At 45.5% G+C, this 27295-nt stretch overlaps 1 protein-coding gene across 1 annotated transcript in view; it reads right to left on the bottom strand.

Annotated features, from left to right (window-relative positions):
• TMEM9B (TMEM9 domain family member B) overlaps positions 1-3155 on the bottom strand; it is a 231768-nt gene extending 228613 nt beyond the window's left edge. Inside the window, exon 1 of the mRNA XM_078680984.1 lies at positions 2897-3155. Within this exon, the coding sequence (XP_078537110.1) occupies positions 2897-2983 (87 nt within the window). The 5' untranslated portion in view covers positions 2984-3155. The remainder of the gene's footprint in view (positions 1-2896) is intronic.
• Positions 3156-27295: the final 24140 nt, after the last annotated feature.

The following is a 27295-nucleotide window of genomic DNA, read 5'->3' as shown; positions in this document are numbered from 1 at the left end:
TCCTTTTTAAACAGACCCTTTGGTAGCCCATTCGGCCCTGGCGCACTGCTAGCCCGGGAACTGATGATCATTTTGTGAACATCGCACAGCTATAGTCAACCGGGCAAGTTGTTGATTGATGTTATCTATCAGCTCATTCACACTGGTGTCATACATGGTCCATTTCTGGGTACAGAGGAGCTTGCTGTATAATGCACTGGCTACATTTCCACTTTGGAGGGCTGTGCACAAAACATGGGGTTTAACTCTGGCTCCTCGTGAATGATCTTGTATGATTAACATTGTTTGGACTGCATTCTGATGAGACCCATGGAATAAAAAGAATGTGGTGATAGGTAGCTCATCTAAACCTGCTCAAGGAAGTTTGCGATATTGACCGCTGCACTGCCCAAGCTCTTTTGCATTAACCATCTGCAGTGATATCGACCAGGCAGATATCAGTTCTAGTAGAAGAGAGACAGATCCTGGTCTTGGGAACTCTTCCTGAGCTGGAACCGTCATCCATGCCAGTGCCAGTCAAATTTCCCAATTGTGCCGTGGATGCTGGGCTGCAAGGGCTTCACGCATTAACTTTGCTTCACCATGTGAGGCTGCAATCCACAGGTGGGTTCAGGTAAATAGCTGATGGTGTACCAACTCCTTTGTTCTGTATGGAGTGCTATGCAGGGAGTGCTTGGTGGTGGTCAAAAGAAGAAGCACAGTTGGAACCCTGCCTGCAGATCACGTAAAAAACAATGGAATTGTACACTCGGGTGTAACAAAAGGTTTCCTGAAGAGAACAAGAGAATGTAACGTTTTTTTTACTTGTGTTCCCAGTATAAGAATGTGTGCTTTGTAAGAATGTCAGCTTCAACTATGTGTGTAATAACACTATCAATCATTTATATAGAACAAAACACAAAGAGAAAGTTTTCCACCCTCAATAAAGTATTTATTACTCTTAAAGTGAACACATTTCATAAACCTTAAGTACCAAAATACTGAGTTAAAACCTGGAGGAATTATGCATACCAGGTTAAAAGCAGATGGGTGCATAACGTACTGAGCAATGTTACCCAATTGTAATTCTTGACCAATAGTCGAAATAACGATTTATGGGAAAGAACATTAACCCATTGCCATTTCTTACATGAAATATAAATCAGTGCCCAGAAAAGTATGCTTGTTCTAAGCAATAGAAACACCAGCCCCTTGAAGTGTTTAATTGTTTATCTAAAAAGAGGGCCTCTGGAATTATGCGATTCTGCAACCATCTTGTTTTCTGCATAATTACGAATCTGCCACATAATCCATCCTCTGCTGCATAGTCTGTAGATTTTACCCAAAAAATAGTTTCTAGCTCAAATGGGTCAAGTGTTACTTAAAAATATAGCAACATGTGTTCCTACTTAGTAGAAGGCTCTTTGCAAGGGTTGACTAGTCATCCCATAGTTGTATTTTTTGCTCAATTGGAGTATAAAACTGGTACTAAGAAGGTCAAATCTTTTTCCAGACAGTGTTAGCACGTGCAACAACATTGGCAAAGCCAATAGGTCGCACCTATGTGAGAGCTTTGGCGATGTCTTTTAGCCATGCTGAACAGCACCATGGCTACTGTTCTGCATGGCTAAAAGTTAGTGGCATGCATAATGTGCAGTGGCATGGAGGAGAGTGGTGTGAAGTGCCGTAGAGTGGATTAGAGAGACGTAGCATTGAGTGGTGTATAGTAAAGTGGTGTAGAGTAGAAGGGCATAGAGTAGAGTTGTGCAGGGCGACGTAGAATGACAGTAAAATGGAGCAGTATGCAGTAGAATGGCGTCAAGTGAAGAGGCGTGAAAGAGAGTGGAGTGGAGTAGAGGAGAGTGGGGCTGGGTGGAGTAGGACTAGACTGAAAAGGAGTGGCAAAGAGTAGCATAAAATAAATTAGCATAGAGTAGAGAGGCACAGAGAAGAGTGGGGTAGAGTGGCACGGTGGAGTGGCACAGGCTACAGTTGCGCAGAGTGAATGGCATTGTGTAAAGTAACGGTGGCTGTAGGGGTGGTGTGTTGTAGAACAGATTGTGCTTGAGTTGAGTGGCATAGAGAGGGATACAGCGGAGTAGAGAAAACCGGAATGAAGTGGCTTAGAGTAGTACAATTGTGGGTGTAAGTAAATAAAAGTGTCCCTAGAAATGGCAGATAGGGTGAACGCAACATAAATAAGAAACTGTACGCTTGTTAAAAGTAGGAAAGCACATTGCCTAGTCAGGAATACTGCTAAAACGCTTATAAATAAATATATAGTGAAGGATTGCAAATGACAAAGAAAACAACTAATGGTATGCTGTAGGCTGATTATAAATCCACTTAATTGTAAACCATATGTCTTGCAGAGCATGCACTGCGTAGGTAAGACCTAAAAATGACAAAACAATTTAGCAATACTATTCTAAAACGTGCCTCATTATGTGGCATAATTTACCTTTTCTTGCCTCATAATATAAGCAACTCTGCTACATAATTTGGTCCAACCTTCCAGCATTATTCAGTGGCACTGCCTATGATCAGGGACCACGTACAAATCTCCCTAGAAAGTGCATTAACCACCTGAATTACTTTACCCTTATTGTGATTATTATATTACCCAGAACCATACATCTCTGCATCATGTGCATTAACCCACAAGTTACTTATAACGAAGTATATTTGTGACTAATTACGGCAAAATAGCTTTAACACATCTACACCCATTCATTTATTCGGGGTTGGAGTATGTAAAAAAATGATAAATGGGATCACTTTTACTGAAAAGCTCCCGTGACTGCGCGCTCTTCCTGGTGAAACACCAACACCCACAATTTGGTGGTTCCCCGAGTAAATGTCTTCCATTTTCAACATTGGATATCCCCCAGTCAATGCGGCGGTAAAAGTGCCTCACCTTTGACTCGGACGCAGGCAACACCACCAGTAGGAGGCACAGCAGGCCTGACGCGACCGACAGAGATGTCCCTCTCCGCAGTTCCATTGAACCTATTATTTAGAGGGGAAACCCAGACAAGGGCCAAGCCGATATAGTAAACTAGGGCTCAGTCATGTGATAAAAATCAAATAAACAGCTGAGGCACTGTGTACTGATCCCTTCCTGTTTGCAGATGCCTGGCACGTCCATCCGTAAAGGCGTCCCCCGGAAACATAGTATGACGCGGGAAGAATCGCGCTCACTTCGATACGCCAAACGTGTAATCTACTGTGCACAGAGAATCGTTTCCGTAAATCAGGAAGCGAACTTAAAAAGTAAATATTATTTAGTGTATCTCAGAGCTGGTTGAAGGATTCACATTTTTAAGAAATTATTTATTGGCAGTATGAACGTTTACTGTAGTAAAACAGTGATAATTATTGTGTGCGAGTGAGACACATTTGGTAGAAGGAAAGTATTGTGAAAATATTCGCCTCTCCGTTGCTGCTATTAGAAACTTGCAAAGTGACATTTCAAGATGGCCGCACCATTTACATAACCAATGCTTCCGAAATCAAAAAGCAGCACTGGAATGCTGGACCCGCTTTTGAAGTCGCAACGGAAGGTGAGTAATTCAAGCCGGCATTTTGGATGTGGATGCGGGTCACTAAATGTGAACGATATATTGTAACGGATTTATGGTTTTGGAAATATTGACTAAGTTGCTTCTTACAAAAATTATTAAATTGTTTTTAAAAGCAGAACTTGCGCGGACATTTAGATGCAGGTACCTTAGAGCAGGCATGGGGTGCAACTACACCCAAACTTTGACAAATTGTCAACATAGAAGTCAAGGTTTCAGCATCTGTGAAGTACAGATCCTTATAATATAAACTTGAAGAAGCAGACGAGGCACAGGGTGGAGTAATGACCAGTAGGTTTATTCTTTAGTTCGATGCAGAATTTCACAGGAGCACAGCTGTCCGGATGAAAGTCCAACTTCAGCAGTTGGAGTTTCTAGGGAGAGCAGGCGCGCAACACCAATTGGTGTAAACGGGGCGGGGGGGTGGCTCTAATAGCCCGCTCGGATCTCAACTTTCAGACCCTCCCTTCTCCCCCCATCACTGATGTCGACCTTCTTGTAGCCCGTTCCACTTCCCACCTAGTTCCCCTTACCGTCGTCCTTATTTACCGTCCCCCCCAATCTACCCCTTCCTTTCTCCCTAATATTCAAACCCTCTTGGCCACTCTGGCTGTTAATAACTCCTCAGTGTTAGTTCTGGGGGACCTTAACTATTGGCCTGATGATCCTGCCGAATCTCCACAATCTAAGGACTTTACAGGCCTTATGGAAAGTTTGAATTTCGTCCCGTGGATTTACAGCTCCACACACTCCCACGGCCATACGCTCGATCAAATCTGGGCGTTGAACATTCCACTTACTTCTCCTATCATATCCCCCTGTTCATGGTCGGATCACTTTATCATCACCTTTTCCCTCTCCCTTGCACCCCTGTTAAAACCCCCTCTGCCCAAAAACACCTGGGTCCGCAAATGGGGTAAGACGGATATGCCCTCCTTTTGTTCCACTCTGGTCAAAACCTGCCCTGACCTATCTGATTTACCTGTCACCCCTCAACTGGCCGTCATTAACAACTGGCTCACGACGGCAGGCGACGAATTTGCCCCACTTAAGTGCCTCTCAGTTAAGCGGATCCATGCAGCTAACCGCTGGTTTACCACCGATCTGAAGGAAAAAAAACTAGCCGCCAGAAGGGCCGAACGTGCTTGGAGAAGAACCTACGACCCTGCCAAAAAAACAACTTACTTGGCAATTCTGCAGACCTATAAAAAAAGCATCCTGGAAGCTAAAACTGAGTTTTACACTAACAGGATAATGGTCGCGGAATCGCAGTCGAAGGAAATCTTCTCCACCGTTCATGAGCTTGCCTCATCCTCTAGAGCCACTGCTGCTATTCTCCCGTCCCAACCCCTCTGTGACTCGCTCAATGAGTTTTTTATTGATAAAGTAGTTAAAATTAAACAAAACATTCCCCCGCCTTCCGCCAATTTTGTTGATCCCCACATCCCCCCCACCACTCTTAAATTGACCAACATCCCATTGCTTACTACTGCAACTCTCTTTCCTCTACTTCACCGAATTAAATCCGGTTCCCCTCTTGACTTTGCCCCCGCCAGTATTCTTAAGGAAGTCTACCTAGCTTGTCCTTCCCCTCCCCTAACCCTCCTCAATGCTTCACTCACTCTGGGTCACGTCCCTACCCTACACAAATCAGCAGTTGTTATCCCCATTCTTAAAAAACCAGATGCCGATCCCTCTCTGCCCGCTAACTTTCGCCCCATTTCACTCCTTCCCTACCTTGCGAAAGTGCTGGAAACTCACATTAGCACCACACTCAGCGCACACGTTGAAGCAAATCATTGCCTCTCCCCCTGTCAAGCTGGTTTTCGTCCCCTGCATTCTACAGAAAAAGTGGTCGTCTCAGTCATGGACAAGCTGCGGGAAGGTATTGACATCAACCTCCCGCAAGCCTTGATTTTGCTAGATCTATCCGCCGCCTTTGACACGGTGGACCACACCATCCTCCTTAACCGTGTCTGGGCGGCGGGCATAGAAGGCTTAGCCTTCTCCTGGCTGGAGTCCTTCCTGGCTGGGAGGTCCCAGGCAGTCCGGCTGGCTGACTTTAAGGCGACCTCTCGGAAAGTAGAATGCGGGGTCCCCCAGGGCTCATCACTTTCTCCCCTTCTGTTTAATCTTTATATTTTTCCCCTCATTTTTATGTTACAGCAACTGGAGGTCACCGTATTTAACTACGCGGACGACCTCCAGTTAATCTTCAATCTTTCCCATTCACCTTCATCTGCTTTAAATGTCCAAACCATCATGATCCTTATCCAAGATTGGATGAACTGCAGCCACCTCAAACTCAATCCGGACAAGACTGAATTGATCTTGACCGGAGGTGGCTGCAGTCCATGGACCCCTTCCTTCTGGCCCTCTTCCCTCGGTACCCCTCCACTCCCGGTGACTAAAGTAAAAACCCTGGGAATTTACCTTAATTCCCAACTCACTGTTCACCCACAAGTCAATTCGGTGGTCTCTTCTTGTTTTTTTTCTCTTAGGGTAATTAGGAAGGTTTCTCGTTTTTTCACCCCCCCAGCTTTAAAAATCATCATGTTAGCCATGGTTCTATCCCGCATAGACTATGGAAACATAGTCTATAACGGAGCTCCTGCATACCTGATTCGCCGTTTACAACTGGTGCAGAATCAGGCGGCTCGCCTGATCCATGGCTTACCCCGATACCACCGAGTCACACCTTTACTTAAATCGTTGCACTGGCTCCCGGTCAGAGAACGTGCCCTATTCAAACTTGGTTGTCTTGTATACCAGGCTAGATCGGGCACTGCTCCTCAGTTCATCTGTTCCCTTATCAAGCCATATTGTCCAGGCAGAGAACTTCGCTCAGCCCACTTGGCCCTTCTTACCATCCCGCGCTTTAAAAAGCAAAGGGCTGGCGGAGCGAGGTTCGCAGTCCTGGCCCCAACCTTCTGGAATTCCCTTCCTGTCACACTTCGCACCTCACTGTCCTATCCTCTGTTTCGAAAAGAGCTTAAAACTTTCTTGTTCACACAAGCGTATCCGACCTAATTCTTATCTGCCGTTTGGCCACTGATCAACACTAGCGCCATGAAACCGCGTGGTATGCGAGCGCTGAATAAATAATTTTAAATTCAAATTCAAATTCAATTGGCCCCCCCTCGTGTGTGTCAGCCCGGGATGAGACAGCTTCCCGGGCATACACACCGCCGCACCCGAGCTCATCACAGGTCTTTACCACCATTTACATGTTAATGAGGCCTTGCTGTTGTTTCACCCCTTCTAAGAGCCCCTGCAGCTCCTCTCTGCCTATTGATTAAAGGTTCAGCCTCCCAAACTTTTTCCTCAGCCACCCCCCCCCCCCCTCCCGCCCCCGAAATTTGGCTCTAGTTGCGCCTCTGAGGGAGAGCATTGTTGTACAAGAGACAGGAGTGCAAACCCTTCAACCTTGTTGGGATTGGGGTAGAGAGATATATACAAAAAACATTATCCCAACTGGTATTATTTCTGGACAAGTATAAAGGATATCCATACAGTATTATCCATCAAAGAACAAGGAAACTCATTTTGATTTTCATATGTGCCTGAGGCATCATTTTATCAGCATTTATAAGCAAAGTTAGGGCAATTGTAGTTACAGTTGATATCAGCACTGTAATTAATGAATAACAAGTGACAGCCCAAAGATGTACAAGGTGCACGAGTGCAAAAAGTGGGTGACACTACGGCGACACAAGTGACAGTGAAAACAGCGTGAACGGCGCAAAGTGTAAGGTGAAAGAATTATATACAGTGATTAAAAACAAAGTGGTTTATCAAACAGTTCAATTTTGTTTTACAGTTTTGGCAATTTTTCAAAACCACTAAGTACAGGGCGCCTAATGTCTTGCTGGAAAGTCGACGGCGTTTCGATCCATATGAGTAAGGATCATCATCAGGACTGAGGGTCTGTAAGCAGTGCTGTAAAGGGAAGATGGAACAAGCATTTACAATGCAATGGTTTTGCCTTTGTTAAAGTTTGAGCTATTGGCATTGCTCTTGACAATATTTTTATTTATGTTTTTTTTAACATAAATAAATAGCATTGTCATTTACAATGCCACTAGCTTGATCTCTCGCAAATGACACACACAAACACCCACAGAGAGCCCCCCCAATACACACTCAGAGGCCTCCCCACACACACCCACACAGAGCCCCCCACACACACACCCACACACTGCAAGCCCCCAACACACTGCAAGCCCCCCAACACACTGCAAGCCCTCACACACTGCGAGCCCCCCCACACACTGCGAGCCCCCCCACACACTGCGAGCCCCCCAACACACTGCAAGCCCCCCCCACACACTGCAAGCCCCCCCCACACACTGCAAGCCCCCCCCACACACTGCGAGCCCCCCCCCAACACACTGCGAGCCCCCCCCAACACACTGCAAGCCCCCAACACACTGCAAGCCCCCACACACACTGCAAGCCCCCACAATCACTGCAAGCCCCCACACACACTGCAAGCCCCCACACACACTGCAAGCCCCCACACACACTGCAAGCCCCCCCCACACACTGCAAGCCCCCCCCACACATTCAAGATGGCAGAAGGGAGTGTCCCTCTCATGTGTTCTGAGTTCCCTCCCAGATCCAACTATATCGAATGAGGAACTACCCCCTCTTCCTGTTCTGCACACAGTTTCCCCTCCTGTGAGTTGAGATGATTGCTCGAGAATTTCTTCTGTATGAAAGCCTCTGTCACCTGGCTCCCCCTTTGTGATCTTTGTATGAAAAGGAAGACCACAACAGTCTTGCTGTCTCCAGATGTGGGTGTATTGCTTCGTGGAAGCACAACTCTTCACAACAAATTATTATGCTAAAAATAGTTACTGGGGAAAGGGTGTCCAGCAGATCTTACTTAGTTTGTTTTGGCTTTCAGGCAGCTTAAGAGCACTTTTAAGTTTGGCTTGGTAGCATAGCTGTCATCAAACCATGCCTGACGAATAGAAAAAGAGATTTAGGAAGCACTACTGAGAGTTAGGCTTTGGCCACAACCAAATGTTGATTCCCTTGATTACAGATTTTGATTGGGCAGAAGATGAATGTTTCCACTGAAAAAGTGCCTGCAGAACTGCCGACAGGAATCATGGCCGCAGGGTAGCCGAGCTTCGCTGCGCCACTCCCGAAAACATCAGTCTAACTTCATCCGCCCAAATCTTCTGAGGGTACTACGGCATCTCATGGTGTGTGGTCTTGCTGCAGGCGAAGTTTGAGCACTTTCGTAGAAGGCAGATAGAAGCTACATCCAGTGCCGGACCGCTGGGGCCGAGCCGAAGGAAAGTGGCGCTTCCAGGCACAAGCAACTCACACGAAGCCGTGGCTGCGGCCTGGGTCGCATTAACCCTGCAAGTGAGCGCGGGTGGCGCAGCTGACCCTGAAGGTGTGTTGATAGAGAGCTGTTGAGAGCTGCTACTGAATGACATCAAAGGGGATAAACATTTGATGAGAACCAGATTAAAAATGTATTTTCTGTATCAATTAAGGGTCCTCTCAAAATAACACGTCCTCTTGGAGCCATCCAAACCAGGAGAGCGGGAGGGGGGAGAGCGGGAGGGGGGACGGCGGCGGGAGGAGGGACACGGAGAACCTGAAAACTCACCGGACTGCTCCCAGGAGGCGGCGGGGGCGCTTGCGGTGTCCTTCCTCTGCCGGGGCCTGGGCTCTCTTCTCGGGTGCCGCGGGCGGGGCTCTCCTGCACCGGGGCCTCGCTGGCAGCCGCACTCCTTTCTCCTGGCATAGAAAGACCGGCGGCGGGACTTCCGGCTTGCCTGCGGCCCGGCCGGACCAGATTCGGGGGCGTTCCCGGCTTTCGGCTGACGTCGCGTGACGTCGGCAAAAGCCAAAGAATCTCGGGAACGCCCCCGAATCTGGTCCGGCATTGACGGACAGGCCCCTCGTCCAATGGCTAGGCTCCATTTATGGAGCCAGCCAATGAATGACGAGGGCCGACCCAAACCCACACTACAGTTCTCATCAGGTTTTCGCCTGCGCGAAAAAGATGCGCAGAGCGCATCTTTTCGCCAGGCAAAACCTAACAAGCATTTACAATGCAATGGTTTTGCCTTTGTTAAAGTTAGAGCTATTGGCATTGCTCTTGACATTATTTTTATTTATGTGTTTTTTTAAAACATAAATAAATGGCATTGTCATTTACAATGCAACTAGCTTTATCTCTCGCAAATGACACACACAAACACCCACAGAGAGCCCCCCACACACACACAGAGCCCCCCACACACACACACAGAGCCCCCCACACACACACCCACACAGAGCCCCCCACACACACAGCCACACAAAGCCCCCCCACACACACACCCACACGGAGCCCTCCACACACACCCACACAGAGCCCCCCCACACACTGCGACCCCCCCCACACACTGCAAGCCCTACACACTGCGACCCCCATTTCAATAGATGTGTGATGCTTACCTGGTACTAAATTGGTCCATGCATGGCTGAAAGGTTGAAATGGTGTAGGAGGCAAGGGGACAAATGTGAGCATGGAGAGAAAGGAGTATAAGTTTGAGATTAGTGACTGGGTGAAAATAAAATCAGGAAGGACACAGGGTGGTCTTTCCAAATTAGATGGTCTATTTCAGGTAGAAAATGTCAGTAGGTTCTTTGTGTTCTTGAGGGGGGGATAGGTCCAACCGGCACCATAATCGGACGTTTATTGTTTATACCCATTCACAACAGGTAACTAGGCAGGATGGTCGTCTCAGAGCCCAATCAGCAGTGAAGCAACAAGGTCCCTAAACCTCCGTAGAAGCATGTGAAACACTGAGGGGCCCTCCTCACCACACACAGGGCTGAATCTGCACTCTGAATCTGCACTCTGAATCTGCACTCTGCACTCTGAATCTGCACTCTGAATCTGCACTCTGCACTCTGAATCTGCACTCTGAATCTGCACTCTGAATCTTGAATCTGCACTCTGAATCTTGAATCTGCACTCTGAATCTGCACTCTGCACTCTGAATCTGCACTTTGCACTCTGAATCTGCACTCTACACTCTGAATCTGCACTCTGAATCTTGAATCTGCACTCTGAATCTGCACTCTGCACTCTGAACTCTGAATCTCCACTCTGCACTCTGAATCTGCACTCTGAATCTCCACTCTGCACTCTGAATCTGCACTCTGAATCTCCACTCTGCACTCTGAATCTGCACTCTGAATCTCCACTCTGCACTCTGAATCTGCACTCTGAATCTGCACTCTGCACTCTGAATCTGCACTCTGAATCTCCACTCTGCACTCTGAATCTGCACTCTGAATCTCCACTCTGCACTCTGAATCTGCACTCTGAATCTCCACTCTGCACTCTGAATCTGCACTCTGAATCTCCACTCTGCACTCTGAATCTGCACTCTGAATCTGCACTCTGCACTCTGAATCTGCACTCTGAATCTTGAATCTGCACTCTGAATCTGCACTCTGAATCTGCACTCTGCACTCTGAATCTGAATCTGCACTCTGAATCTGCACTCTGAATCTGCACTCTGCACTCTGAATCTGCACTCTGAATCTGAATCTGCACTCTGAATCTGCACTCTGAATCTGCACTCTGAATCTGCACTCTGAATCTGCACTCTGAATCTGCACTCTGCACTCTGAATCTGCACTCTGAATCTGCACTCTGCACTCTGAATCTGCACTCTGAATCTGCACTCTGCACTCTGAATCTGCACTCTGAATCTGCACTCTGCACTCTGAATCTGCACTCTGAATCTCCACTCTGCACTCTGAATCTCCACTCTGCACTCTGAATCTCCACTCTGAATCTCCACTCTGAATCTCCACTCTGCACTCTGAATCTCCACTCTGAATCTCCACTCTGAATCTCCACTCTGCACTCTGAATCTGCACTCTGCACTCTGAATCTCCACTCTGCACTCTGAATCTGCACTCTGAATCTCCACTCTGCACTCTGAATCTCCACTCTGAATCTGCACTCTGAATCTCCACTCTGAATCTCCACTCTGAATCTCCACTCTGAATCTGCACTCTGCCTCTGCACTCTGCATCTGCACTCTGCATCTGCACTCTGCATCTGCACTCTACACTCTGAATCTGCACTCTAGACTCTACACTCTGAATCTGCACTCTGAATCTGCACTCTGAATCTGCACTCTGAATCTGCACTCTGAATCTGCACTCTGAATCTGCACTCTGAATCTCCACTCTGCACTCTGAATCTCCACTCTGCACTCTGAATCTCCACTCTGCACTCTGAATCTCCACTCTGCACTCTGAATCTCCACTCTGCACTCTGAATCTGCACTCTGCACTCTGAATCTGCACTCTGAATCTGCACTCTGAATCTGCACTCTGAATCTGCACTCTGAATCTGCACTCTGAATCTGCACTCTGAATCTGCACTCTGCACTCTGAATCTGCACTCTGAATCTGCACTCTGCACTCTGAATCTGCACTCTGCACTCTGAATCTGCACTCTGCACTCTGAATCTGCACTCTGAATCTCCACTCTGCACTCTGAATCTGCACTCTGCACTCTGAATCTGCACTCTGAATCTCCACTCTGCACTCTGAATCTCCACTCTGCACTCTGAATCTCCACTCTGCACTCTGAATCTCCACTCTGCACTCTGAATCTGCACTCTGAATCTCCACTCTGCACTCTGAATCTGCACTCTGAATCTGCACTCTGAATCTGCACTCTGAATCTGCACTCTGAATCTGCACTCTGCACTCTGAATCTGCACTCTGAATCTGCACTCTGAATCTGCACTCTGAATCTGCACTCTGAATCTGCACTCTGAACTCTGAATCTGCACTCTGAATCTGCACTCTGAATCTGCACTCTGCATCTGCACTCTGCATCTGCACTCTGCATCTGCACTCTGAATCTGCACTCTGCATCTGCACTCTGCATCTGCACTCTGCATCTGCACTCTGCATCTGCACTCTGCATCTGCACTCTGCATCCTGCATCTGCACTCTGAATCTGCACTCTGAATCTGCACTCTGAATCTCCACTCTGCACTCTGAATCTGCACTCTGAATCTCCACTCTGAATCTCCACTCTGAATCTTCACTCTGCACTCTGAATCTGCACTCTGAATCTGCACTCTGAATCTCCACTCTGAATCTCCACTCTGCACTCTGAATCTGCACTCTGAATCTGCACTCTGAATCTGCACTCTGAATCTGCACTCTGAATCTGCACTCTGAATCTCCACTCTGCACTCTGAATCTGCACTCTGAATCTCCACTCTGAATCTCCACTCTGAATCTCCACTCTGCACTCTGAATCTGCACTCTGAATCTGCACTCTGCATCTGCACTCTGCATCTGCACTCTGAATCTGCACTCTGCATCTGCACTCTGAATCTGCACTCTGAATCTGCACTCTGAATCTGCACTCTGAATCTGCACTCTGAATCTGCACTCTGAATCTGCACTCTGCACTCTGAATCTGCACTCTGAATCTCCACTCTGAATCTCCACTCTGAATCTCCACTCTGAATCTCCACTCTGAATCTCCACTCTGCACTCTGAATCTGCACTCTGAATCTGCACTCTGAATCTGCACTCTGAATCTGCACTCTGCATCTGCACTCTGAATCTGCACTCTGAATCTGCACTCTGAATCTGCACTCTGAATCTGCACTCTGAATCTGCACTCTGAATCTGCACTCTGAATCTGCACTCTGAATCTGCACTCTGAATCTCCACTCTGCACTCTGAATCTGCACTCTGAATCTCCACTCTGAATCTCCACTCTGAATCTCCACTCTGAATCTCCACTCTGAATCTCCACTCTGAATCTCCACTCTGAATCTCCACTCTGCACTCTGAATCTGCACTCTGCATCTGCACTCTGCATCTGCACTCTGCATCTGCACTCTGCATCTGCACTCTGAATCTGCACTCTGAATCTGCACTCTGAATCTGCACTCTGCACTCTGAATCTGCACTCTGAATCTGCACTCTGCACTCTGAATCTGCACTCTGAATCTGCACTCTGCACTCTGAATCTGCACTCTGCACTCTGAATCTGCACTCTGAATCTGCACTCTGAATCTGCACTCTGAATCTGCACTCTGAATCTGCACTCTGCACTCTGAATCTGCACTCTGAATCTGCACTCTGCACTCTGAATCTGCACTCTGAATCTGCACTCTGCACTCTGAATCTGCACTCTGAATCTGCACTCTGAATCTGCACTCTGCACTCTGAATCTGCACTCTGAATCTGCACTCTGCACTCTGAATCTGCACTCTGCACTCTGAATCTGCACTCTGAATCTGCACTCTGAATCTGCACTCTGAATCTCCACTCTGCACTCTGAATCTGCACTCTGAATCTCCACTCTGAATCTCCACTCTGAATCTCCACTCTGAATCTCCACTCTGAATCTCCACTCTGAATCTCCACTCTGCACTCTGAATCTGCACTCTGAATCTGTACTCTGAATCTGCACTCTGCATCTGCACTCTGCATCTGCACTCTGAATCTGCACTCTGCACTCTGAATCTGCACTCTGAATCTGCACTCTGAATCTGCACTCTGAATCTGCACTCTGAATCTGCACTCTGAATCTGCACTCTGCACTCTGCACTCTGCACTCTGAATCTGCACTCTGAATCTGCACTCTGAATCTGCACTCTGAATCTGCACTCTGAATCTGCACTCTGAATCTCCACTCTGCACTCTGAATCTGCACTCTGAATCTCCACTCTGAATCTCCACTCTGCACTCTGAATCTGCACTCTGAATCTGCACTCTGAATCTGCACTCTGAATCTGCACTCTGCACTCTGAATCTGCACTCTGCACTCTGAATCTGCACTCTGCACTCTGAATCTGCACTCTGAATCTGCACTCTGAATCTGCACTCTGAATCTGCACTCTGAATCTGCACTCTACACTCTGAATCTGCACTCTGAATCTGCACTCTACACTCTCAATCTGCACTCTCAATCTGCACTCTACACTCTCAATCTGCACTCTCAATCTGCACTCTCAATCTGCACTCTCAATCTGCACTCTCAATCTGCACTCTCAATATGCACTCTGCACTCTCAATCTGCACTCTGCACTCTCAATCTGCACTCTCAATCTGCACTCTGCACTCTCAATCTGCACTCTGCACTCTGAATCTGCACTCTGAATCTACACTCTACACTCTGAATCTGCACTCTGAATCTGCACTCTGAATCTGCACTCTGCATCTGCACTCTGCATCTGCACTCCACACTCTGAATCTGCACTCTGAATCTGCACTCTGCACTCTGAATCTGCACTCTGCACTCTGAATCTCCACTCTGCACTCTGAATCTGCACTCTGCACTCTGAATCTGCACTCTGCATCTGCACTCTGCATCTGCACTCTGCATCTGCACTCTGCACTCTGAATCTGCACTCTGAATCTGCACTCTACACTCTGAATCTGCACTCTGAATCTGCACTCTGAATCTGCACTCTGAATCTGCACTCTGCATCTGCACTCTACACTCTGAATCTGCACTCTGAATCTGCACTCTGCACTCTGAATCTGCACTCTGAATCTCCACTCTGCACTCTGAATCTGCACTCTGCATCTGCACTCTGCATCTGCACTCTGCATCTGCACTCTGCACTCTGAATCTGCACTCTGAATCTGCACTCTGAATCTGCACTCTGAATCTGCACTCTACACTCTGAATCTGCACTCTACACTCTGAATCTGCACTCTGAATCTGCACTCTGAATCTGCACTCTGAATCTGCACTCTGAATTTGCACTCTGCACTCTCAATCTGCACTCTCAATCTGCACTCTCAATCTGCACTCTGCACTCTCAATCTGCACTCTGCACTCTCAATCTGCACTCTGAATCTGCACTCTCAATCTGCACTCTACACTCTGAATCTGCACTCTGAATCTGCACTCTGAATCTGCACTCTGAATCTGCACTCTGAATCTGCACTCTGCACTCTCAATCTGCACTCTCAATCTGCACTCTCAATCTGCACTCTGCACTCTCAATCTGCTCTCTGCACTCTCAATCTGCACTCTGCACTCTCAATCTGCACTCTCAATCTGCACTCTCAATCTGCACTCTCAATCTGCACTCTCAGTCTGCACTATCAGTCTGCACTATCAGTCTGCACTATCAGTCTGCACTATCAGTCTGCACTATCAGTCTGCACTATCAGTCTGCACTATCAGTCTGCACTATCAGTCTGCACTCTGCACTCGCACTCTGCACTCTGCACTCGCACTCTGCACTCTGCACTCGCACTCTGCACTCTGCACTCGCACTCTGCACTCTGCACTCGCACTCTGCACTCTGCACTCGCACTCTGCACTCGCACTCTGAATCTGCACTCTGACTCTGAATCTGCACTCTGACTCTGAATCTGCACTCTGACTCTGAATCTGCACGCCTTAAAATCCACTCTCGGTTCCTTTGTTTGCCTGATGTTCGTTACGAAATTTTATTAAAAGGTGAGCAGGAAGTTTCAAAGTGCGACAGCATAAACATTTTTTTTAACTATCAGCTTACGATTCCTACCTTATTTGGAAGTTTATCTACTTGAAATATTCCCTTTGTTCTGTAGTAAGCAGACCTTTTTATTCCTCGTGTTAATACGCATGCAATGTTTGTCAATGCCCAGCGGGTCAGGCAGTGTTCAGTAGCACAATATTGCTGCCTCGTGGCCTTTCGCTGCCGCGGGAAGTGCACAATTAGGCGATGCTGTGATCCCGGGTGCACTTTTCTGGTCGGAAAGTGGAAAGTTAGTGGTTTCACAGTGGGGGTCGGTGCCCTATAATAGGTAACACATGGGAAGCTCTAAATAAATAACTTCATCTAATGAGGCTGTCATTAAATAAAAAAAAGTAGCATGCTCGCCGCTGGGACATTTATCACCGCACAAATTAGTCTGTTTTCGCCTCATTAAAATAAAGAGAAACCAGCGTGAATTCGGTATACTTTACTCCCATGAAATAAAACACATCCAGCAAAGGACCTAACTCTAAAACGGATATTCACATATATGTACATCATTTCAGTCCTTTTTAATGTCCACAACGCTAAAACCTATAAAATAAACAAGCTTATAGTAACAATGAAAATGCTGCATCGGAAGGCGGGTGCCGGCTCAATGCCGGGACAGATTCGGGGGCGTTCCCGGCTTTTGGCTGACGTCGCGTGACGTCGGCAAAAGCCAAAGAATCTCGGGAACGCCCCCGAATCTGGTCCGGCATTGACGGACAGGCCCCTCGTCCAATGGCTAGCCTCCATTTATGGAGCTAGCCAATCGGAGGAGGGGGCGTATTCCGACCCACACACACAACTCAAGAGGTTTTTTTGGCACATGCGCAAAGCGCATGGCCAGTCAAAACCTAAAAAGGAGGGGGGTAGGGAGGAGAGGGGTTACTGAGAAGGTCTAGATGTGGAAGCAACCGATTAATTGAGTGGAGAGGAAAAGTTTTTCAACGGTGAGCAACTTTTCCTCTCCAACTAACACCAAATTTTTCCAAAAATAATTTCATCTTGTTTGAAACAAATTGCACACCATTATCAGATAAAATGGTATTTGGTGCACCTTCAATTCTAAAAATGGTGTCAAGAAATTCAATGACCACATCAGTGATCGGATGTTCCACAAAAATGTAGTAGATCCACTTAGAAAAATTGTCAATGACAACAATAGAAAATCTTTTCTCCCTACCTAAACACTCATTTGGTCCTGAAAAGTCGATAGAGATTTTTTCCCAAGGTCTAGCAGGACCTTCTTGAAGAGATAGAGGTTGAGTGGAAACTTTCCAATGTTTGTCAGCTTTCACACACACAGAGCAATTGTCTACCATTCTCTCAACACAAGCATCCATGCCAGGCCACCAATAATGAGTTTTAAGAAGTTTTTTAGTACTCGAAGTTCCTCGATGTCCAGAATGAGCCAACTTGATAAGTTTATTTCTCACCCCCTCCGGTGGTACAAACAAATCTTGACGTAATAGAATACCATCTTCAATGCGGAGCTCATCAGCAAATTGTGCAAAACTTTTAAAATGATCTTCCAAATTTTTAATGGGCGGCCACCCCTTAACCACAAACTGCTTCTACACCCTCCGCACGCTCCGCAAGATCTACAGATGGATCCCTACAGACACACGGAAAACTGTCACCCACGCCCTAATCAGCAGCAGACTCGACTACGGCAACGCCCTCTACGCCGGAGCCCCGTCCGAGCTCATCAGCAGACTGCAAAGAATCCAGAACGACTCGACACACCTGGTCCTCGACGTCCCCCGCCGAGACCACATCACTCCCCACCTGAGAGACCTGCACTGGCTCCCCGTCGACAGAAGAATCACCTTCAAACTCCTGACCCACACACACAAAGCACTCCACAACACCGGCCCAGAATACCTCAACAGCCGACTGTCATTCTACGTACCCAACAGAGAACTCCGCTCCGCCGACCTCTCACTGGCCACCATCCCACGCATCCACAGAAACACCGCCGGGGGCAGGTCCTTCTCACACCACGCCGCCAAGACATGGAACGCCCTCCCTCTACCCCTACGCCAGACAGAAGACCCACAGACCTTCAGGAGACTACTCAAGACCTGGCTCTTCGACCGCTAGCTGCAGCCACCCTCCCCCCCAGAGCCTTGAGACCCTCGCAGGTGTGTAGTGCGCTTTATAAATTCTCTGATTGATTGATTGATTGACTGTTTGACTTTGTTCAAAACCAAATCTTCATCCATTGCCTCAAGCCATTCTTTCTCTGAAATTACTGAATTAACAGAATCAATAGCATCAACCAAAGCCACAACACATTCATGTTGATCAATTATCTCACTATCACACTCATCTAAGGGAGGAAGTCTTGACAAACAGTCAGCAGTAAAATTCTTACCCCAGGAATATGTTGTATTTCAAAATTATACTCTTGCAACCTAGCAATCAACCTCACTAGTCTTGAAGATGCCTTACCACTTCTGACTCCATCCATCATGAAAACAAGAGGTTTGTGATCCGTAACTAGGTCAAAAGGTCTCCCCCACAAAAAACTTTTAAGCTATTCTACTGCCCAGACATAGGCTAACGCCTCTTTTTCAATAGTACTATAGTACCTCTCAGATCCACGAATACCTCTAGAAATAAATCAAATCACTCTTTCTCTGCCATCAATAATCTGAGTAAACACTGCACCAAGTCCAATGGCGCTCGCATCCACCGTAACATATGATTTACCTTGTGGGTCAAAAGTATTTAGACCAGGCGCTTTAGCAATGAGTTTCTTAACATTAAGAAATGCTTCATCATGAACACTGGTCCACGTAAATTGAGATCCTTTTTTCAACAATTGTCTGAGGAGTTCCACCACAAGAGCATAGCCTTTGACAAATCTAGAATAATACTCGCTTAAATCCAGAAAGAAACGTAATGAATCTTTATCTTTATGTTTACTAACATTCTCTAACGTATTAACCAGATCTTCCTTAGGAAAAATACCATCAGCTGTGATTCTGTGACCCAAATAATTGATCTCCTCCACTAAGAATTTACACTTCTCTTTGCTTACAGTCATACCTTTAGAACCAAAAATACCCAGAACTTTGTTGAGAATAATGTTGTGTTGTTCACCTTGAAACAGATTCTCAATTAACTTTTGGAAAACACTGGCCGCTGATGCCAGACCAAATGGCATCCTCAAAAATCTGTACAAACCAAAAAGGTGTAGTGAAAGTTGTAAGATCTTTGGAAGATTCATCTAGAAGTACCTGATGGTACGCTGATTTAAGATCAATTACTGAGAAAGATTTAGCACCATTAATAGCTGACAACATATCCTGAATACGAGGTAAAGGATATGTGTCAACTACAATGTTTTTATTAAGAGACCTGAGATCAACACATAATCTCAGATCCTGATTTTTTAGGTCTCGGCCTAGCGTACACTGCGCAGCAGTGTCGCGCAGCCGAGATTTAATGTTTTCCCTAGAGTGGCGCTTGAACCCGCCCCTCTTCTCCATTGGCTGGCTTCCTAAACGGAGGCCAGCCATTGGAGGAGAGGGGCGTCACTCCGTTCAAGCCCCGTCTTTTTGGGAATGAGGGGTGTGTTTTGGCTGTTCTTTCTCTCGCTGACGTCATTGGGAGAGAGCACGCCCCTCATCACGCTGCCTGCACGCCCAAGTCAGCTCTCTGATTGGTGTTCCTTATTAACCAATCAGAGGGCCGACTGGCGCGTGCAGGCACCGTGAGCAGACTCTGCCTCCTCTCCACACAGCGCAGCCCGGCCACATACTTGTTTTTAAATGTTAAAAGTCCTGTTATTGCTTTACGTGCTAAATCTTTTGAGGACTCCGCTTCTTGCTTTGTTCTTAGAGAGTACCGTAGCTCTGAATTTACTAGCTTACCCATATCTAGAACCACTACGAATATGACCAACAATGCGTCAAATATATTAAAATATAAGCACAATTGATTAAATGGAAAAGTTAAAAAAATTTGTACAGAACTTATTTTACCTACGAATTGTTTTTGCTGCACGATAGCGTGAAGGATTCTAATGATGCTTTGTCAAGAATCATTGCAACCAGTGCGGGCACACAGCGGCACTATGTTACTTATATGAACTCTTATCGGTTAATCGTGGTCGTTTCATCAAAGTAGAAGTCGGCCTATGAAGCCTACATATGTCCGTCATCTATTTTGCGGTTTTCCTTCAGCGGTCGTGACGTATAGAAACAGACGGTTGTTGCTGCGGCAGGTTTGGCTTTGGAAACTCTATGGACACGGTGTCCGGTGCGTGGTGGGCTTCAGTTGGGATGGAGTGTTAGCATTAGGGTCTTTCATTTAGGTGACAGGAGTAGGTTAGCGGTGGTTAAAGCAAAAATAAGGGTCCCGGAAGGAACTGAGTTGTCGAGAGGGGTGTTTCAAAAGGCAGTGTGCTGTAAGAAAGGTGAATGGAGACAGACTGTTATAATGCACTGATAGAGCTGGGATCTCAAATAGCTACATGTGAGATGTCAGCAACGCCCCTGTTCCGGTTTCCATTCTGTTATTAGCTAGAAAATTTCTCATTGAACACACCTTGACATAAAAGGATCAACGCTTTTAATCATACACGGTTCTGAAAGAAAATAATACAGCAGATGCGATTCAGAGTTTTATCGTTGGGCTCCCCTGGTACTGCCGCTCGCTCGCTCCCTCCCTCTCCCCGGGCTGCGGCTGCCTCCTCCCCCCTCCCTCTCTGTCTGCTTCATTTAACCTATCCAGCCATCATGTCTTTCTCACCCTATCAATGTAAATCACATCCGCTTCGTTGTGTGGGCGGACCCTATTAGGCGTCTTTTGAATGGCGGTGGGGCTTGCACGGCAGCCGAATTGAGTCTTTCATGATGGCGACGCGCTGCGGGTGTGTGGGGCTCTGTGTGTGTGTGGGCCACTGTGTGTGTGTGGCTGTGTGTGTGTGTGTGTGTGGCTCTGTGTGTGTGTGGCTCTGTGTGTGTGTGGCTCTCTATGTGTGTGTGTGTGGCTCTGTGTGTGTGTGTGTGAGTGGCTCTGTCTGTGTGTGTGTGTGTGGCTCTGTCTGTGTGTGTGTGGCTCTGTCTGTGTGTGTAGGTGTCTCTGTGTGAATGACTCTGTGTGGGTGGCTCTGTGTGGGTGGCTCTGTATGTGTGTGTGGGTGGCTTTGTGTGTGTGGCTCTGTGTGGGTGCAAATGCAATAGGTCTTGCATTTGCAAGCGATTAAGCTATTGGCATTGTAAATGACAATGCCATATATTTATGTTTAAAAAACCAAAACATAAATAAAAATAATGTCATGAGCAATGCCAATAGCTCTAACTTTAACAATGCAGAGACCATTGCACTGTAAATGTTTGTTTTAACTGCTATAACAATAGCAGAAACCCACTCCGAACTATCTGTAGGCTCAATGATACCTTCTGAGCATAAAGTGTCAAGATAGCTCTTTAATTTTTGTCGAATCCCAAGGGGAACAATGCGTACCTTATGTTGAATTGGGACCGCATCCTTTTAAGTTTAATTTTGTGCATTTAACCTTTGACTTGGCCAACCTCATTTTTAAAAATGTTACTGTGTTTTTTTAAGAATCATCTCCAAACTAAATTTTTCCATTGAAATATTGTTGATATCAAACTCGCTTAATTGTAAAGGATGATCTGAACCTGAGCATAAATTGACACCCAACCTTCCCAAATCAAACCATCCTACAATATTCTTACCATATATGGCAACATACATTTTAGTAAAAAATCTTTCTTCCCTCAAATTCTAATGAATCTTCAAAATAACCTAACATAGAAATATCAAATTTCCAAAAGCCTTGGGATTCACATCAGTTTTCTTAAGTTTAACATTCTACCAGTTTTCATTAAAAAGCACATCTGACAATATGGTAATTGGCGATCCCGAATCTGCCATTGCTTCAAAAGACACTTCACTAACCAAAACTGTGCCTAAAGGAGCCTTGAAAGGAATATTGATGTTATTTACAGAATATTCAAATAAATCATCATAAATGGTCAGTAGCATATTTTGCAAATCATGCTCAACAATATTTATATTAGTTACATTAGAATTTTAAGAGTTTGAAAACCTCTTAGGCGCATGGCATACTGACAAAAAATGACAAATTTTGCCACATTTGATACATTTCTTCTTTGGAGCAGGACAGTCAGGACTGTTAGCTAAATGAGTTTTTGCACCTCATCTGAAGCAACTCAATTTATTACTTTGTTTAGTGGTCCCTTTATTAAGAGATTGTACCGCACAAACTGGTAAAGAGGAAGTAGTATTTTTTCCTTCTTCAGCAGAAATAACTCTTGAAGAAATTATGGATCTTTCAATCCCTTTAGCCAAGTCTAAAACCTCACTAAAAGTAGGATTGCGACAAGCGAGAAGTCTCTCTTGAACTTTCTTAGACTCACAGTTAAAAATAAATTGGTCTCTTATAAAATAATCGACCGTTGCTCCATACTCACAATTGGCAGCTAAAACTCTCAAGGCAGCCAAGTACTCTTCTACTGTTCATCAGGCAATTGCTTCCTTTTATGAAAAGCATGCCTTTCAATTAAAACATTTGGTTCATCTTGAAATTGCTTTTCCAATCTTGCTATGGCCTCTTTATACACATTCCAGCCTTCACCTCCTCCACTAGGTGGTGCAATGGGTATCACATTTTTAAAAATTTCAATTGCAGCATTACCAAGAAAACTAAATAAAATAGCTTTCAATCTCTCAGGTGAAAATGTAGTACCATCTATGGCTAAGATGTAATTTTCGAAAGATTCAAACCATTTTTTCCAAACTAATTTAGGCTTACCTGGAATTTTAAAAATATTGTAGGCTGATTACATATTTGTGAAATAGCCATGTTCAATCTCTAGAAAATAAACAATTAAAAATACTTATAATAGTGGAATACCCCAAAGATAACTCTTAAATAAGTGTAAAACACCTAAACAGCTATGAAAGATGGTAATAAATTAGGTGTGAAAAGTTTTAAAAGTCAAGTGAGCGCATCACTGTGATAGCGCGCTGGAAAATAATAAATCAATTAAGTGTGCGCGTCACTGAAAATTCACTGTGAGAACAACAGCTGACAGGCAAAATAAAGTGTGCGCATCACTGAAAATGCGCTTCAGAAATGATGAAACAAATGTTATCTGGAAACTTCCGTTCCGTAGTGACATTTTTACCTACTGATTTGACCCACTTCGGGAAAGTGGCAAAAAGAATCTTTTGAACGTTAATGAAGATCGCTGTGAAAATATCAGCACTGCTATTATTTAAGATGGCCTCCAGTGACGTTGAAGCGTGATCACGTAGGTAGCTAGGATACCAACTTTAACAAAATGCTCGTAGATACGTGCTAGTGCCTAATGAAACGCAGCGTTGCAATTAGATGATCCGTAGGGTGAAGAATACACGTTGACGTAAGTACACTCGTCACTCTGCACAACTTCGGAATGTTGTCATCTTACGCGCTTGAATCCTGGCATCCAAGAGTACTCAACGATGTCATCACACGTGCTGGAATCCTGGCATCCACGATCACTCAAACGATAAAAGGTAGTTTAAATCACAGTACCTTTCACGGAGTAATTATAATTTCCGTTTCTCTTGAAAATAACTCAAATTGTGAAGAATAAAGGTAGAACCTTTAACACAACGAATTCCGCAGAAATCTTCGATTTTCTCAAAGAAAATGCCCAAAAATGTAAAATAGTCCAGTGGGTCAGCACTTTAAAACACCTCGTCACCAATCTAAAGAAGTGCAGTAGGCGAAATATTATAAAAATAGATAATTTACACATTCCATTCTACCATTGCATCAACAAATTCCAAACATTGCATAAACGAATTCTAAATGACCTAAAATTAATCTATATTCTATAATAGAAATAAAGATAAGACACAATTACCACAATACCTGAAGGTGCTCACGCCGTGGAACACCACAATGACAAGCATGAAAGTAATGAACATAAAAGAAGAACAACATTCAAGAACATATGAAAGAAAACAGCTCGTTACAGAATCCTAAATGTGTGCTATTTTCATAATTTCAGAGTCAGAATTATGACTGGCATTTCAACGACGATGAGTGACACTTTCTCGTGAGCAAAATCAAGCAATGAAGACAAGGGAAACACATAAATGTCAGAAGTTACACCCCTTTGAGCAACGAGAAACTCTGTGACAACCTTAAAACAGCTGCAAAGCACCAAAAATGTAAGTTCACTAACCCGAGACAGACTGTGTTACTGCAGTTCTCAGTAACAGAGGGCAGGTAGGCACTGCAGATGCTCAGATGTTGATTTCATTGACCTGTTCATTCATGACCGCTTGCTAGCCTAAAAAGCTAATTTGATAGCATAGCAAGTGCAACTAGGAGATTATACCATATCTCAGTCACATGCATAATGCTTTGCTAATGCAATAAGGTAAAACAAATAATGCTGGGAAGGGCCAGAGTAAACCACGGAGATGTCACGCTGTAAACACGTGGTAGTGCAAATAAATGGATACATACAAATTGCATTATAACAAAGGTGTAAAACAAGGTCCTAGAAACAGTTGGACATTATATTAAACTTGTTTTGCACATATTCAAAGAAATTGTGCTTTGATTTATGATATGGTCATCTAAGTACTGAGCCCTTTCAAAATAGTGGGAAACAATATATGATATTCAATAAACAGTTAGTGATTAATTAAACTTAAACTGTTCCTGAGCAGGTTCTGACTTCCAAAAGGAGAACATTAGGAAACTTCTGTCAAATATTTAGGGATGTTTTTGCTATTTATTTGGGAGTAGGCGCCTTCTATAATGGTTATGGCGTTCATCCATCTCATGTCAGCTATGCCAAGGAAAGGATCACTTGCACATCATGTTCGAGTCTTGCAGCACACTTTTCCGATGCGAGCCCTCTTGCACAGAGGGCGGTTTTTTGTACATAGCATGACAGTATGCACGTACCACCAGAAGGGCAGAATTTCCAGTTTCCTTGTTACTTGCTCTAAAACTTGTATTTTTCCATTGTTCGATAAAGGTCGATAAAAGCTGGGTTTTAAAGCAACACTCAAGAGAAAACGATTCCCTTTCTTGAACATTTAGATTTTTTTAGCTCTGGTATGTAAATCCGTCACTGCAATTGCACTAGCTGCTACCTTAGTTATTTTAACAATATAAACGTGAAGAATATAATGCAAAAAAAGCTTGTGTTGGTGCAAGAGCAATTATAGTTAAGTGTGTTGAAGAACTTAGTTCTAGTAATGCCAGGCAACAGCAACAATTCTGGGGGCACAGGTTGAGGCAGGAAATACCCCAGAGCATCAGTTTGGACTCCAGGTCGCTGTCTGTCCCAGAATGTGATAGGCCCCAAGCACGGAAACTCTTCACAGATGCATGTATCAAATGAAATACAGTCAACAGTCTGAGTCTGCTGAATCTAGCCACCGCAGTCGACAAAAGCACCAGGCATTTGTTCCCGGCAAGCCTCAGGAGAGGGTGGCTAAGGCACACATAGGTCACAGCCAGACTTGGCTGTATTGTTTCAAAAACAAGTTTAAACTATACTTTCAACATTATAATTAACCTTAAAAAATCAATTATAATGAACTGAGCCATGAATGGCATCATGGATGACACAATCCGCACAGCCAGTCTGCCTATGGGCAGCGGCTCAACCTACCTAAAAATAATTTAGCGCTGTGTGACTAGACTGTGACTAACGCACTAAAAACTGTTGAGCCAACTGAAGTGGTAGCATGAATAAGCATGACTGTGTGCTAAAAAGCAAATTTTATTAAACATTATTAGCAGCATAAGCATTGGAGTAGTAAATGTCACTCCAGACACTTCTTTGCAGCACACAGCAATTCGGTAATGCGCAGGGCCGGACTGTGAAGTAAAACTGGTCCTGACAAAGAGCTTGGACGCCCCCCTTGGGAGTGGCCGAGCTGTTTGCCAGGGTCGTTTTTGGCCGTTTTTGGTCTCGCCTAGCGAATGCAGCGCATGCGCTGCGTCACCTTGGCGAGCCTCTATTGTCGTCGCTTTCGTTCGCGAAGGGAGACAAACCATGTGCGTGCCCGCTGCCGGACAGGCGATGTGCACGCGCATGGCGTCTCCCACCGCGCGCTTGACTTATTACAGCTCGGCCGCTTGCTCCCTCCCTGCGCACACGCTGTTTGCCTGCTCGCGGTTAACTTGTTTTGTCACAGGGTGTTAGTTGAAAGCATTTTTTTCCTAGGTTTTTGTGTCCTCAGATTTTTGTGTTATCACTTCTCTGCAGGAACTGCTGCTTTTAGGAATTGACCTAGTTTTCACGTTTTGCAGCCCATTCTTGAGGGTCCGGAAAAGACCTACCCATGCAACTCTGTAGAGTTCGTGAGACCTCGGGGAGACTACTTGTCTCGCAGAGAAGAGAGAGTATGGCATGATGGATGTCTGTGGCTCTAGCTATTACTGGATTGCCATACTGCTATGGTCTCACTGTGGAATGAGTGATTTTCCCAACCCTTCTTGCTTGAGCACTTTTACTTCAAATTTACTGTCTACATTTTAGTTTCTTGCACTCCGAAGAAACCGAGGTATCTGAATTTTTTTCAGTTTTGAACTATCATTTAGGCATTTAAAGAAATCGTGCTATAATGCTGATAGAAATTTCAAAGCTGCAGTTGTCAAGATTTCAGTCCCCAATAATTGTATATCTTGTAGACATTTAGAGCCTCATTAGGATTACGGGCGGACTTTGCCCGCCCGTCATCCCATTATAAATCGGGACCGCCCGTCATAAGGGCGGGGGTCCCAGGAGTGCTATTAGGATGTGCCTGTCACAGTGGCGGGCACATCCTGTATTTTCAGCATTGTGGCGGGCGGTGCTCTCTGCACCGCCCGCCACAATGCTGAAAATGCACTTTCACATTGTCATTTACAAAGCGGCAGGCACCGCGCGGTGCCTGCCGCTTTGTCAATGACAATGAAGGGGGGTACCTATGGTACCCCCCATGTGCACCCCCCCACCTGTACTTCACTCTGGGGGCCCGCAGTGGGCCCCAGAGTGAAGACCGCCTGCCTTTCCGTGGCGGCATCGCCGCCGCGGAAAGGCACTGAAAACCACACATCATAATATGTCTGGCGGTGTCTATTAGACACCGCCACCATATTATTCCTTTTCCGCCCCGGCCACACTTGCGACCGGG

The sequence above is a fragment of the Lissotriton helveticus genome, chromosome 3_1 (genome assembly GCF_964261635.1).
Source record: "Lissotriton helveticus chromosome 3_1, aLisHel1.1, whole genome shotgun sequence".
Lineage (NCBI taxonomy): Eukaryota > Metazoa > Chordata > Amphibia > Caudata > Salamandridae > Lissotriton > Lissotriton helveticus.
Note: the sequence above shows the minus strand (reverse complement) of the source record. Positions and strands in the feature narration are given on the sequence as shown.